Genomic DNA, 13,358 nt, shown 5'->3' on the forward strand with positions numbered 1-13,358 from the left:
TTATATCTGACATTTACCGCAAGAGATTTAAAGAAGAATGGCTTGAATTTCATGTGACTTGTGATTTACTGTTTCTTTAAAACTTCTCGAGAGACTTTAGTAGTATTACTGGGTAAAATATTCTATTTACTAGATTGACTATTTATAAGGCCTTGGGAGACTTGGCACCAAAAATTAGTTTTTCCCAGGTCAGATTTATCTCTTATGTGCCAATAAGTGCAGGAGGGGAACCCTTATAAACTATGGAACCCCTCCAAGTGTACGTTGTAAAAACAGGTTGTTGCTTCTTCTAAAGAAGACAATGTCCTTTCTCTCTCACACACCCAAGATATGCCTTTTAGTTTTAGTTACTTGCATTTTCCAAACCCAGCTCGAGGCAAGTTATACTTTAGCTACTGCACCAGAGAGCTTTCAAGCGAAATTGTTACCTGAGGCAACAAAAGACAAAATACAAGAAACATCAGCTGTTCTAACAACTAGGCTTCTCCATTCCTTAAAGCACAGTGCCCTCCAGCAACCAACCCTCCCCCCCCCAGAACAGTGGATCCCAAAACGATGTATAACGTAGATTCTTTCATTCAAAAAGCTTAAAAGGTCCTTTAAACTATCTGATGTGGACCATATTTTACCCAAACAAGGGCTTCATCAGAGGTAATCTTGTCAAAGGAAGCACATATGGTAAAGAGTGTTTGTTACTAGCATTCTTCCTTTGCAAAATTACCCCCAATGCAGCCCTTGTTTGGATGAAACATGCCCATGTCAGGTAGTTTAAGGACATCTTCAAATTTTGAAAAAAGAAGAAGTTTATAGAGAGAGATGCTGCACAGAGGAGAGAGGGATAAGAGAAAAATATTAGACGTGTTGCATGGTGATGGGGGAGAGGAAATGTCGGACTTAGGGTGCAAGGAAAAGGGAAGAGAGAGAGAGATAGACATTGGGAGAAAGGGATGAAAGAGAGAGGTGTTGGATATGGCAGTGGAAGGGACAGAAGGAGAGATGTTGAACCCAGGGTGAGAGAGAGATGTAGTTAGTGGAAGAGATGCAGAGGAGAAGGAGGGGAAAAAGAAGGAAATGTTGGATTCAGGGGTAGAAGAGATTGAAGGAAAGATGTGGATAATGGGAGGGAGGAAAGAGAGAGAAAGGGTGGATCATGGGGGAAGGGGGACAGGAGGGAAGAGAAAAGGGACAGGTAGATGCTAGAGAGGTGGAGTGAAAGGGACAGGTTGGTATCAGGGAATGGAGAAAGAGGGAGCAGATGCTTGGAATGGCGGAACCATGTGGGAGAGGAAGGAAAACAGGATAGTGATTATAAGGGGTAGAAATAGGTTAAAAATGAAAGGGAATGGAAGACTAGAGAATGGGAGAGTTAATATGTGAGAACAGGAGATGGAATTTGATAGGCAGCTGAGAAGTATAAAGAAGAAGGATGAGAGAGGGTAAAATTTGAATGGACAGAGGCTGTAAAGGGAGGGGGGAACAAAAGACAGAGGCAGGTGCAGTGAGAGAATGGAACAAGACAGGAGAGAGGAGAAAAGACAGATGGACAGCAGATCCTTGAAGGAGAGTTAGCAGAGGAGAGACAGGAAAGCAGAAAAAAGAAATTGAAACCAACAAATCCAGACCAAAAAGGTAGAGAAAAGCATTTTATTTTTAATTTAACTGAAATGTTAGCAGTTGTCTTTGTATTGTGGAGTGTATTTCCCTTTTTTATTTCTCCACTGTTGCATTACATGCTGTTTAACTTCTTGGGATTCCCAGTTCAATTTTTGTCTATGTATTATTTCTAATTTGTGATCCCTTGTTCTGTATCTGGTGAGGGTATGTCGCTGTAATTGTAATGGCAGGTGGAGAGATCAGAGGGGAGTCGGGGAGGAGAGGGGGTTCTGGGGGCCCCCTTCTTTATTTTCTAACCTTGGCCCTAGCATTGTCTACCACCAGTCCTAACCCTTGTTGAAGCTGGTGAGGATCCTTAAGCATCGACAGCTTAGGATCTCTTCCAAAAAGGTAGCCAGAACTCTCTTCTTCTAGGCTCTGTAGTTGGTAGCGGCATCCTTGAGCCACCGACAGCTAAGCATGCATAGGGTGTTGGCAGCGGTGGCTCATGGATGTTTCTGCTGTCTGCCAAGCTTGGTAAAAGGGAGTTCTGGCTGCGTTTGGAGGAAGTTTTCAGGAGAATGAGGGGAGGGGGGAGGCTGAGCCAAAATTTGCGCCTACCCACTTTCAACTCAGGACTACCCAAAATTGGCTCACACTCTGCATTAACTTTGAAGTTACACTAAAAGAATACAATTTTAAGATACCTTTTGGTTGTACTAAAGCCAATCCTAAGTTAGAAATAATTAGCACACTTTTGGTATCTAATAAAGTAAAATTAATAAGATGAATAAAGCTTAGCACATCTTATTATATTGGCCTCTTGGAGAGCCTTGCCTGCACGTGTGAATTTTTAAGCAGAAAATGCATCAGCACCAATTAGAAGCTGTAAATGTGTGCTTTAGTTATCCTGAGCTAATTTTCAAACTTAAATGTGTACATATTTTTAACCTGAAGGTCTTGAAAAATCCATAGAGTGAAAGGTATGCAAGCACTTTTTACTAGTGTAGACAGTTTTAAAAAGGGGATTGGACTTGATATTCAGCCTTTTTATGACCACAATCAAAGCGGTTTACATGGTATATACAGGTACTTATTTTGTACCTGGGGCAGTGAAGGGTTAAGTGACTTGACCAGAGTCGCAAGGAGCTGCAGTGGGAATCAAAACCCAGTTGGCTACTCCTCCATTCAAATTAACCCCTTTATTCATGAATTAGCTCATTGTGATGAAAAAGTACATTTCCTTACAGGATGTTTGACTTGTTTTGGGAGATCCTTGGAAGTTGCAGAGAATATATTTACTGTGTCTTGGGTTTATGGGATGTGAAGACTCCAGACCCTCAGAATAATCCAGCTTCATTATTGCTGGTAGTAATTAAAAGGCTTTTTTGTCACTTATTGTCAGGAAAAGTGTCTATACTCTGAGCATGGATGTTTTATCATCACTCACTAAAGAGTATACTAGATTAATTTTTGAAATTTCACGGAGGAAATATTGGTTTGAGCTTAAAATGATGAAACTGGGAAATAAAATAATGATGCCACCCTCACATTCTGCTGGTTTTCACTAGCCTAGCCGAGCTCTCAGTTGTAATTTATTTATTCTTTCTCTCCTTCCCCCTTTGGTAGTCAAAGGTTTGAACATTTCATTATGGTCATGTGTCTAGCATATATTCCCCTGTTATTTGCATTTATGCTTACAAGCATTGGTGCGATACCTGTTTGGGGCGGGGTCACTGGTTCATTGAGACTCATGCTATGTAGGAAGAGTTCTTGAGGAATGGAATCAAAATCAGAATGATGGGGGGTGGGGGTACAATGATTTTGTTAGGCAAAACAAATATCATCCTGCTACTGCTGCTGTCATTGTGTATATACCATTATCTTCTTTGTGTCTCTGTCTTTTTGCCTTGCAGATCACAAAATTTGTTCAGGACAGACACAGAGCAAGAAGAAATCGGCTCTGCAAGGATCAGCTTAAAAAGCTTCCAATACATAAGTATAAAAAAGGCAAGTCAGTCCTAGATTCGAGTGTGGCTTTTGAAACCATAGATTATGTGTTCACTGCCAGTCTTTGAGGGCTACAAATGGGTAAGATTACTGGCACATTTCTAATGAATACGAACAAAATATTTACATTTAATGGAAGTTGTATACAAGTAAATACACTCCAGGCATATTCATTAGGAATTTCCTGGCGGAGCTCAAATTCTGGAAGTGAGTATCACTGCAGTAAACTCAAAGCTTTAATTGGATCACTACAAGCAGTGTTTCTCGATCCAGTCCTTGGGGCACACCCAACCAGTCAGGTTTTCAGGCTATCCACAATAAATATGCATGAGAGAGATTCCCACACACTGCCTCTTTGGTATGCAAATCAATCTCATGCATATCCATTTTGGATATCCTGAAAGCCTGACTGGCTAGATGTGTCCTGATGAGAAGCAGTGGGTTAAAGGGATATCTGCCATGGCCCTCAATGGTTCAGCTCTTTCTTTTTCAAGAATAAAGTGTATACATACATACATTTCCCTCCAACATGCCACTTCACTATAGTGGTGAACATGTCCTGCCTTTCAACTACCAATCCATTAGCCTCTGTACTCAGGTAGCAATTAGTCCCTTGAATTTTCAGAGCAACACAGAACCCCCCCCAAAAAAAAAAAAAAAAAAAAGCTGGTCAGCTGGAGTAAACGGCAACCCAACACGTGGTTATGAGGACCGCTAAATAGATGATAGGTTAGGAATAAGGTCCCTCAAAATGGAGTATGGTGAAACTAGGAATGTTGTCAGGCTTAACCTGAGGTGTCAGCAAAGCTTATGATTGACACAAAACCCACAAGTGATGGCAGGTTACGAGTTGCTCTTAAAATTCAAGGGACTAATTGCTACCTGAGTACAGAGGCTAATGGATTGGTGGGGAAATTAATGGATGCCAAACTGTGTTGCCTTTACTTCGTAATGAGTATTGAAACATGATCTTGTAGAAGGGAGGACTCTCAAGATAAAAAGTTTTATTTTGAAATGTTTATAAAATATTTAGTTTGGGATTTTTTTTAAAAATGAACTTTGCGAGTTTTGAGAAAATGAACATTGTTTGACTAGATATGAAGAGCACACATGAACACATATTCTCTCCATAAGATGGAGTTACCTAAAGGGGACTCAGGGTTACCTGGTAAAGCCTTTTCTCTTGAATTTGTTAATTTGATATGGAGAGCTTATTTGGTTAGCCTCATCTGAATTCTGGCAGCGAGTCAGAGTAGCACAAGGGGGCTTGGGCTCCCAGGGTGCCTAAGGGTCATTAGCAGAAGCTGACCAGGATCTGCTGGACTTTGACAGGGATTCAGAAGGCGAGGGATCAGTCTATGCCTTGCTGTCACAGAGCAAGTCTTCCCTGCTGGGCAAAATAGGATTGCAAGTGTGTAGGAAGTAGCGGTGGCCCTTGACCAAGGGGAGGATCCCACAGTACGCCAGCTGTTCAAGCTTTCAACCCTATTACAGCTCATTATTGACTCCCTGCGTGAGTTGCAGTTGGACTCCCAGCAGGCTCCTTCCACTCAGTGTTCTATCCTGAGCAGAGTGAGAGCGCATATGTGATATGAATGTATAGTCGTGGAGCATTGAGATACCCCTGAGGGCTCTTAAAAGGTAGCCAAGACAATGACTAAGCTGTATCATAAGAACATAAGAACATAAGCTGTATCCTATGTCAACAGATGTTTGCTCAGCCTTAAGTGGATTCCTTGGTTGCTCAGGTAACCAAGTGCACATCCTTGCCAAGTGAGTGAGGCGTATTAAAGGATATGCAGGGTCGCAGAGTAGATGTGGTACTGAAAAGGCAGTTTGAAGCTTTGTCCCTAGGGATCAAAGCAGCATTGGCAGCATATTTTGTGGCACAAATTTGTCATACCAAGAAGCTTTTCTTAGCAGGGGTGGATTATGTAGCCGATGCTCTCAATGACATTAGTCATGAACAAAGTTTCAGCTTATTCCATAGAAACATAGAACATAGAAAGATGATGGCAGAAAAGGGCTACAGCCCATCAAGTCTGCCCACTCTACTGACCCACCAATGGGTGGGAGATTCCACCTCCAAGGCTACTCTCAGCAGACTCCCTTTCAAAGGACAGATGATGATCAGAAAGGGTCTGGATGGTCAGTGTTGCAGATTGCCGGCCAAAATCTCTGCCTAACAACGGTTCTGGGCAGTCTAATTTTTGTAATTCCAGGCACTTTTGACAATACTCAGGAGGAGCCTCATCTCAGAGTTCCTATCAGGGATCAAGGCAGAGATTCACAGGACCTAGGCGAAACCAAGCCTCCAATTCTCATCCCACAGCAGCCTCCAAGAAAGCGCAATGACGTCAGTGCCAAAGTCTTCCCCCTGAGAATAGGCTCTCTGCATAAGTAGAGGTCTGGGTGCAGATCTCATCAGACTGCTGGGTGCTAGAGATCATTTGGGGAGGGTACAAACTCGAGTTCACCCATCCCTTAACAGACTGGTTTGTGGACTCCCTACTGGGGTAACCAGAAAGGTCATGTAGAGTCTTGACAACAGTACAGAGACTTCTAGAAATTCAGGTCATAGAGCCAGTGCCGTCAGAAGAACTGGGCTCCGGCAGCTACTCCATTTACTTCATAGTGCCCAAGAAAGGCTCAGAGGACTAGAGACCCATTCTGGATCTCATGCATGTCCACAAGGCCCTGAAGATTCCAGTCATCACGGTGGTTGCTTTGGAGGAATTTCTAGCTTCCCTAGACTTGACGGAAGTCTACCTTCATGTTCCTATATTTCTGGAACATAGGAGATTCCATGTGCTTGAGAGACATCAGCGCTCGGTGCTTCCTTTTGGGTTGGCAACAGCACCCCACAAGTTCAGCAAGGTGATGGTGGTAGTAGTGCATCCATATCTGGATGACTGGCTGATCAGAGCTCCATTATTATTGAAAGGGGAACAAGCAGTGGCTCAAGTGGTCCAAGTCTTGCAGAGCCTGGGCTGGATAGTGAATTTTCAAAAGAGTCAACTGGGTCATCTTTGGAATACCTAGGAGCACTATTTAACACAGCAGAAGACCAGGTCTGTGTTTCAGAGGCACACAGACAGAAGTTTTGCTCTCAGATAACAGACATGATGGCCAAGCCAGCCCCATCTGCATAGTACTATCTCTAAGTACTAGGTGCAATAGCAGCCATTATAGATATAGTCTCTTGTGGGGAAGGCTCACATTCATCCTCTCCAGAATGCACTACTGTCTCAGTGGTCTTGGCAAAAAGATTCCCTTAAAATGACTCTCCCATGAACTCTGGAATCCCGCCACAGAATGAGTTGGCGACTCCTTCCACAGTTATTATTAGGGGCATCCACCTCAGAATAATTTTGTGGGCGATTCTTACGCCTGTTCAGCGTTGCAATGGATGCCCAGTCCAGGGGTGGTAGTTGGCCTCCCAGAGAAAATGGCCATCAACAGACTGGAGCTTTGGGCCATTTGACTGGCGCTACTAAAGCTGGAGAAGAGTCTGGAAGGACAGGCGGTCCAGTCTTCTCGGACAGTACTACAGTGGTGGCTTATGTCAAGTCGCCAAGGAGGCTCCAAGGATGTGCAGGCAGCTGAGCCTGGAAGACCATTTATTGTTTGGGTAGGCAGAGCTATACCTACAGGTGATCTCGGTGGTGCATGTAGTGGGAGTGGACGTTGTCCATTCTAATTACCTCAGCAGGCAGATCTTAGACCCTGGAGAATGGACATTATCTGCAGCAGCGTTTCAGTCTATCATTCTTCGATGAGGTTGGACAACTTTTGATCTGATGGCTATGGCAGGCTGACCGTTTCTTCAGTTGAAGTTCCAAGCCCGGAGGCGAAGGTCTGGACGGCATAGTCTAGTCATGGCCAAAGAATGAGATCTTGTACATGTTTCCTCCATGGCCCATGATGGGGGTGAATACTTCACAGAATAACAAACAACCCAGGGAGAGTGATCCTCTTACACCAGATTGACCACACAGGACATGGTATGCAAACAATGTCTTCAGAGGGTCCAGGGTCTCAGACTGCAGGTAAAGCCCAATCTTCTTTCTCAGGGCCAATGGTCACAGAAGATCTGGATCATTTTGGTCTTACGGTATGGCTCTTGAGCACGCGGTGTTAAAGCACAAAGAATGCTCAGAAGTAGTCATTACTACTTTCCTCAATACGCTGACAGGTTGGAAATACTGGGGCTATTCTCCCTGGAAAAGCGGAGACTTAGAGGAGACATGATAGAAACCTTCAAAATCCTGAAGGGCATGGAGAAGGTAGACAGGGACAGATTCTTCAGACTGTGGGGAACCACAAGTACAAGGGGGCACTCGGAGAAATTGAAAGGGGACAGGTTTAGAACAAACGCTAGGAGGGTGGTGGACACATGGAACGTGCTTCCGGAGGTTGTGATAGGCCAGAGCACGCTACAGGGGTTCAAGGAAGGTTTAGATAGGTTCCTAAAGGATAAGGGGATTGAGGGGTACAGACAGAAGTAGAGGTAGGTTATAGGAATAGTCAGGGACCACTTCACAGGTCATAGGCCTGATGGGCCGCCGCGGGAGCGGACCGCTGGACGCGATGGACCTCTGGTCTGACCCAGTGGAGGCAACTTCTTATGTTCTTAAGCCTGCAACGGTCTCCACTTATGCTAAGGCATGGGAGACTTTTCAACACTGGTGCATGAAAGAGAAGATGAAGCCGTTTAGTACTCTGATCGTAGTGATGCTAGCTTTCCTCTATGCAGGTCTCGACAAAGACCTCTCAGTGGTGTCACTCAGGTTCCAAGAGGTGGGCCTCTCGTGCTTCAGAGCCTGTGGACGCAAAGCTCCATTGGCTTCTCATCCAGACCTATCCAGATTCTTAAAAGGGGTACTAAGGCTCAGACCACCAATAAAACAACTGTTTCCAAATGTATTTAGATTTCTCCCACTCCTAGGGCCTAGCCTTCTAGGCAGCTTACAAATCTAACAGATCAATAAAGGTTTACATAAATCATAAAAAATTTAAATTAAATAATTTAAATTAAAATTAAGTTAAAAGTACACAGACCAATAATCATTATAAATAAAATTAATAGTCTTTCCAGGATTCTCCCCAATCAAACTACTACTAATTTTTTCCATACGCATATGAAAAAAGAGAAATATTAATTCAGTTTTAAATTTATCTAAATTCCCTAACAGTCTGATTGTTAACAGTATACCATTCCAAAGTTGGGGGTCCTTTATAGAAAAGGTTACAGATCTAATATGTTTATGAACTATTTTTTGATATGGTAGTACTACAAGACATTTATGATTTTCTGATCTAAGCGATCTTAATGGCACATATAAATTCAGAAGGAGGTTCATCCGTCGCTATAATCTTGGTTTTCCATGGCCTCAGTCAGCTCCATATGAGCCTATTCAAGAGATGTCCTTGTTGGATCTTACTACCAAGACAGTTTTCCTCATGGCCATTATATCAACCAAATGAGTCTTGGAGCTGCAGGTCCTGCCATGCTGGGAGCCCTTCCTCAAGATTATGGAGGCAGGAGTTTCTTTGTGCATGGTCCTGTCCTTTTTGCTGAATGCCATTTTTGACATTTTATTTCAATCAAGCGGTAAGATTACCATCATTCCAGACCACAGGAGACTGGATGTGAGAAGAGCCCTCCTACGTTATCTGAGGTCACCTATGAATTCTGAGTGTCTGACCATATATTTGTGCTCACTAGTAGGGCTAGAAGACATGGTAGACCGACATCTAAGGCTACCATTTCAAGATGGATACAGATGGCCATCTCATCAGCATATATTGCTTGTGGTAAGCAATTGCCAGTCTCATTGAAAGCATGTTCCTCCACAAGAAATGTGGCTTCTTTGTGGACAGAAGCTTGGGTGATTTTGCCCTGGGAGATTTGTAAGGCAGTGACTTGGTCCACTCTGCGTATGTTCTCCAAGTTCTTCAAAGTGAATGAAGCAGCAAAGATGACACCGTCTTTGGGACTTCAGTGTTATGAGTAGGTACAGAGGTCCCACCCTAGATTTCTGGGACTGCTTTTGTGTGCTCCTACTATACAGAATGACACATCTATTACACTAGAAAAAGAGATTAGGTTCTTCCCTTTCTAATATTTTTTCTAATAAACAGATGTATCATTCTGGAACCCCACTCAGTCAGTGTTTACTCTGTCCAACTACTGTCTCAATCAGGAAGTTCAAGTGAAAACGGAGACTTTGATGTCAGTCATACCTTAAAGGATTTAAAGAATAATCTATTGCTGTAATACATTGGGGGAATGTTTGAGCTCCATAAATGTTTCTGATTGGTATGGTTATTTGGATGTTTCAATTGTTCAATTAAAATGTTTAACATGTTATACTTTCAGAGCAAAACAGATATGTATTTCAGGGAGTCTCCCCATACCCCTCTTTATGTGTTCCTGTATAGAGCTATCATCTGCGTTGGTACAAACTGAAGCAGCAGCAGAGCCTTTTGGGAAAGGAGGAGTTGAAAACCTGGAATGGATTCCTTCTGCTTGGCTTGTGAGCATGGGGAGAATATCCCACTGTTCAGAATGACACTTATCTACTAGAAAAGATATTAGCAAGGTAAGAACCTACCATATTTTCACGTAGATAACGCGCACCCGTGTAAAACGTGCACACGGGTATAGCACACGAAAAACACAAATTTATGTACAGAAATTTTTATATACCGCGCACACCCGTATACCGCGCATGCTGCCCGACTCTCCTTTCACCCGCCCCGATTCTCCTCTCCACCTTGAAGTCCTGTCCCCACCCTGAAAGCCTGATGACCCCCCGACGTCCGATTCACCCCCCCCCCGCAGGACCGCTCGCACCCCCACCCCGAAGGACCACTCGCACGCACCCGCACCCCCACCCCGAAGGACCGCTCGCACGCACTCCCACCCGCACCCGGCACCCCCACCCTGAAGGACCGCTCACACCCCCACAGCCTCCCGACCCCCCCCCATCATGTAGAAGCTCCTACCGGTGTCCTGCTGCTTCCTCTTGGCGGTCCCAACACGATCGGGGCAAGAGGGAGCTCAAGCCCTCTTGCCCCAGCCAACCGCGGCACCCCCGACACGATCGGGGCAAGAGGGAGCTTAAGCCCTCTTGCCCCAGCCAACCGCGGCACCCCCGACATGATTGGGGCAAGAGGGAGCTCAAGCCCTCTTGCCCCCCCGACTCCCCGACACGATCGGGGCAAAAGGGAGCCCAAGTCCTCTTGCCCCGCCGACTCCCCAACTACCCGACAATATCGGGCAAGGAGGGAGCCCAAGTCCTCCTGGCCCTGGCGACCCCCCCCCCCGCTAGTTTTTTGGGCCAGGAGGGAGCCCAAACCCTCCTGGCCACGGCGACCCCCTACCCCCACCCCGCACTACATTACGGGCAGGAGGGATCCCAGGCCCTCCCGCCCTCGACACAAACCCCCCTCCAAGAACCTCCGACCGCCCCCCCCAGCCGACCCGCGACCCCCCTGGCCGACCCCCACGACACCCCCACCCCCCTTCCCTGTACCTTTGTGTAGTTGGCTGGACAGATGGGAGCCAAACCCGCCTGTCCGGCAGGCAGCCAACAACGGAATAAGGCCGGATTGGCCCATCCGTCTCAAAGCTCCGCCTACTGGTGGGGCCTAAGGCGCCTGGGCCAATCAGAATAGGCCCGGGAGCCTTAGGTCCCTCCTGGGGGCGGGGCCTTGGGCACATGGTCGGGTTGGGCCCATGTGCCTCAGGCCCCGCCCCCAGGTGCCTCACGCGTATAACGTGCAAGGGTATGCGCGGTACGTAAAAACCACGTATAACGCGCGCGTTATATGCGAGAAAATACGGTAATTTTTTCACAACTACACAAAAGGAATAGAAACAGAAAAATGAAGGTAAGATAAAGACCATATGGCCTATATGGTCTGCCTATCCATGCCATCTATTATTTCTGCCACTTCCTTAGAGATCCAATAGACACATACTTCTGACATGCCATACTGAATGTTTTTGCATACATAACTTAAAAACTGTGCTGATAATCCTGGATATGTAACATTGCTTTTAGAGGCCAACATGTTTACTCAATTTTGGCATATCCTCCTCTGGTTTATAACTTGTCAAGGGTTTGACTTTCTACTGTGTCATGCATTTATGGTTTAACATAAAATGCAGCCTACTATGTCTTCACAGCTTGCGCTTGATAACATTTTCATAATAGTTATTTGCATTTGTATACAAACATCTGGCAAAGTAATCAATTTTTCATAGTTGCCTTTGTTTGCATCTTTGAGAGGACATTTTATGCATCACATAAATGAGGAAGTGTAGTGCACAGAACAAGGCCAATCAACCCACAGTCAATATACAACAAAAGGAAAGTGGGACTTGAAGAAACCACAAGAGATTGGTTATTTTATATTGTAATAATTGACTAATAAATTTAATCATATACCAAGATTGATATGTACAGGCCCTTTCCCACTTTCCTTTTGCTGTGTCGCATAAATGAGGCATGGAGCTGTTAATTCCAGCAATTGGAGTTCAGAGGTTAACTCTGTATAGGATAGTCAGGTAGTGAAGCAGACATTTTTAAAACATTAGTATTTTAGAAAAGGCTTAGTGAACCTGGAGCCTTATCTAAAATGTAGCCCTAGCAAAGAATGAGGAGGAGTGTGTGGCGCAGTGGTTGTTATCTACAGCCTCAGCACCCTGGGGTTGTGGGTTCAAACCCTGCGCTGTTCCATGTGACCCTGGGCAAGTCACTTAATCCTCCATAGCCCCAGGTACATTAGATAGATTGTGAGCCCACCGGGACAGAGAGGGAAAATGCTTGAGTACCTGATTGTAAAAACCGCTTAGATAACCTTGATAGGCGGTATATAAAATCCTAATAAAACTTGAAACTTGATATGTATTTGGTGGGATGCACTTCAGAAAGAGCTATTTTACAAAAGATAATCCCAAATAAAGCTTGCAAGTCACTTGCAAGTAGCACTGTGAAATCATACAAGTGGCGTATTTTTTTTTTTTTAACTGCATGCTCATGGATAAGTGCTTGAGGAGCTAAGCTCGAAAACTCAAACTTTTAAAACTCAAACTTTATGGCATTTCAAGCAAATCATAGGCCCAAATGACAGTTCTGTGTGATTCAAGGTGTAAACAGGGGCAGCAGAACACTTTTTTGGTTGGTGGGGGAACCACCTGAACCCGCCGTTCTCCCCAGCTCATGCCGGGATGGACAAAATTTTGGTGGGGCTGTGACTGATCCTCTTTTTCTGTATGTGGTAAAGGCCTACAAGGAAAGTTACCTAAATATACATGTACTGCTGGGGAAGATCTTAATGTATGAAAAGGAGGCACCGGTACCACATGCTGTCAGCTGGTACCAAAGGTGCTGCCTCCCAGAAGAGGTGGTGGAAGCGGAGACTGTATCAGAATTCAAGAGGGCCTGGGATAGGCACATGGGGATCTCTCAGAGAGAAAGAAATAATAGTTACTGTGGATGGGCAGACTAGATGGGCCATCTGGTGTCATGTTTCTAGGTGTCGAAGCATGGCTGCCTCAATAGGTGATGTGCTTCAGAAATTATAGCCTGCATCAAAGAACGATGGCATCAATGAAAGGCATGCAGCAAGAGACTCTATACTAGATATACAAATGACACTAGTCCATGTCCACTGGTATTGTCAGGAATCGGTACTACAGAACAGTCCAAGGTGCTGGAAAACAGACTCCAGGCCTAATATTC

At 44.8% G+C, this 13,358-nt stretch overlaps 1 protein-coding gene across 1 annotated transcript in view; it reads left to right on the top strand.

Moving 5' to 3' along the window:
* RNF13 (ring finger protein 13) overlaps positions 1–13,358 on the top strand; it is a 155,118-nt gene that overhangs the window by 128,552 nt on the left and 13,208 nt on the right. Inside the window, exon 8 of the mRNA XM_033958811.1 lies at positions 3,510–3,603. Within this exon, the coding sequence (XP_033814702.1) occupies positions 3,510–3,603 (94 nt within the window). The remainder of the gene's footprint in view (positions 1–3,509; positions 3,604–13,358) is intronic.

The sequence above is a fragment of the Geotrypetes seraphini genome, chromosome 9, assembly GCF_902459505.1.
Source record: "Geotrypetes seraphini chromosome 9, aGeoSer1.1, whole genome shotgun sequence".
Lineage (NCBI taxonomy): Eukaryota > Metazoa > Chordata > Amphibia > Gymnophiona > Dermophiidae > Geotrypetes > Geotrypetes seraphini.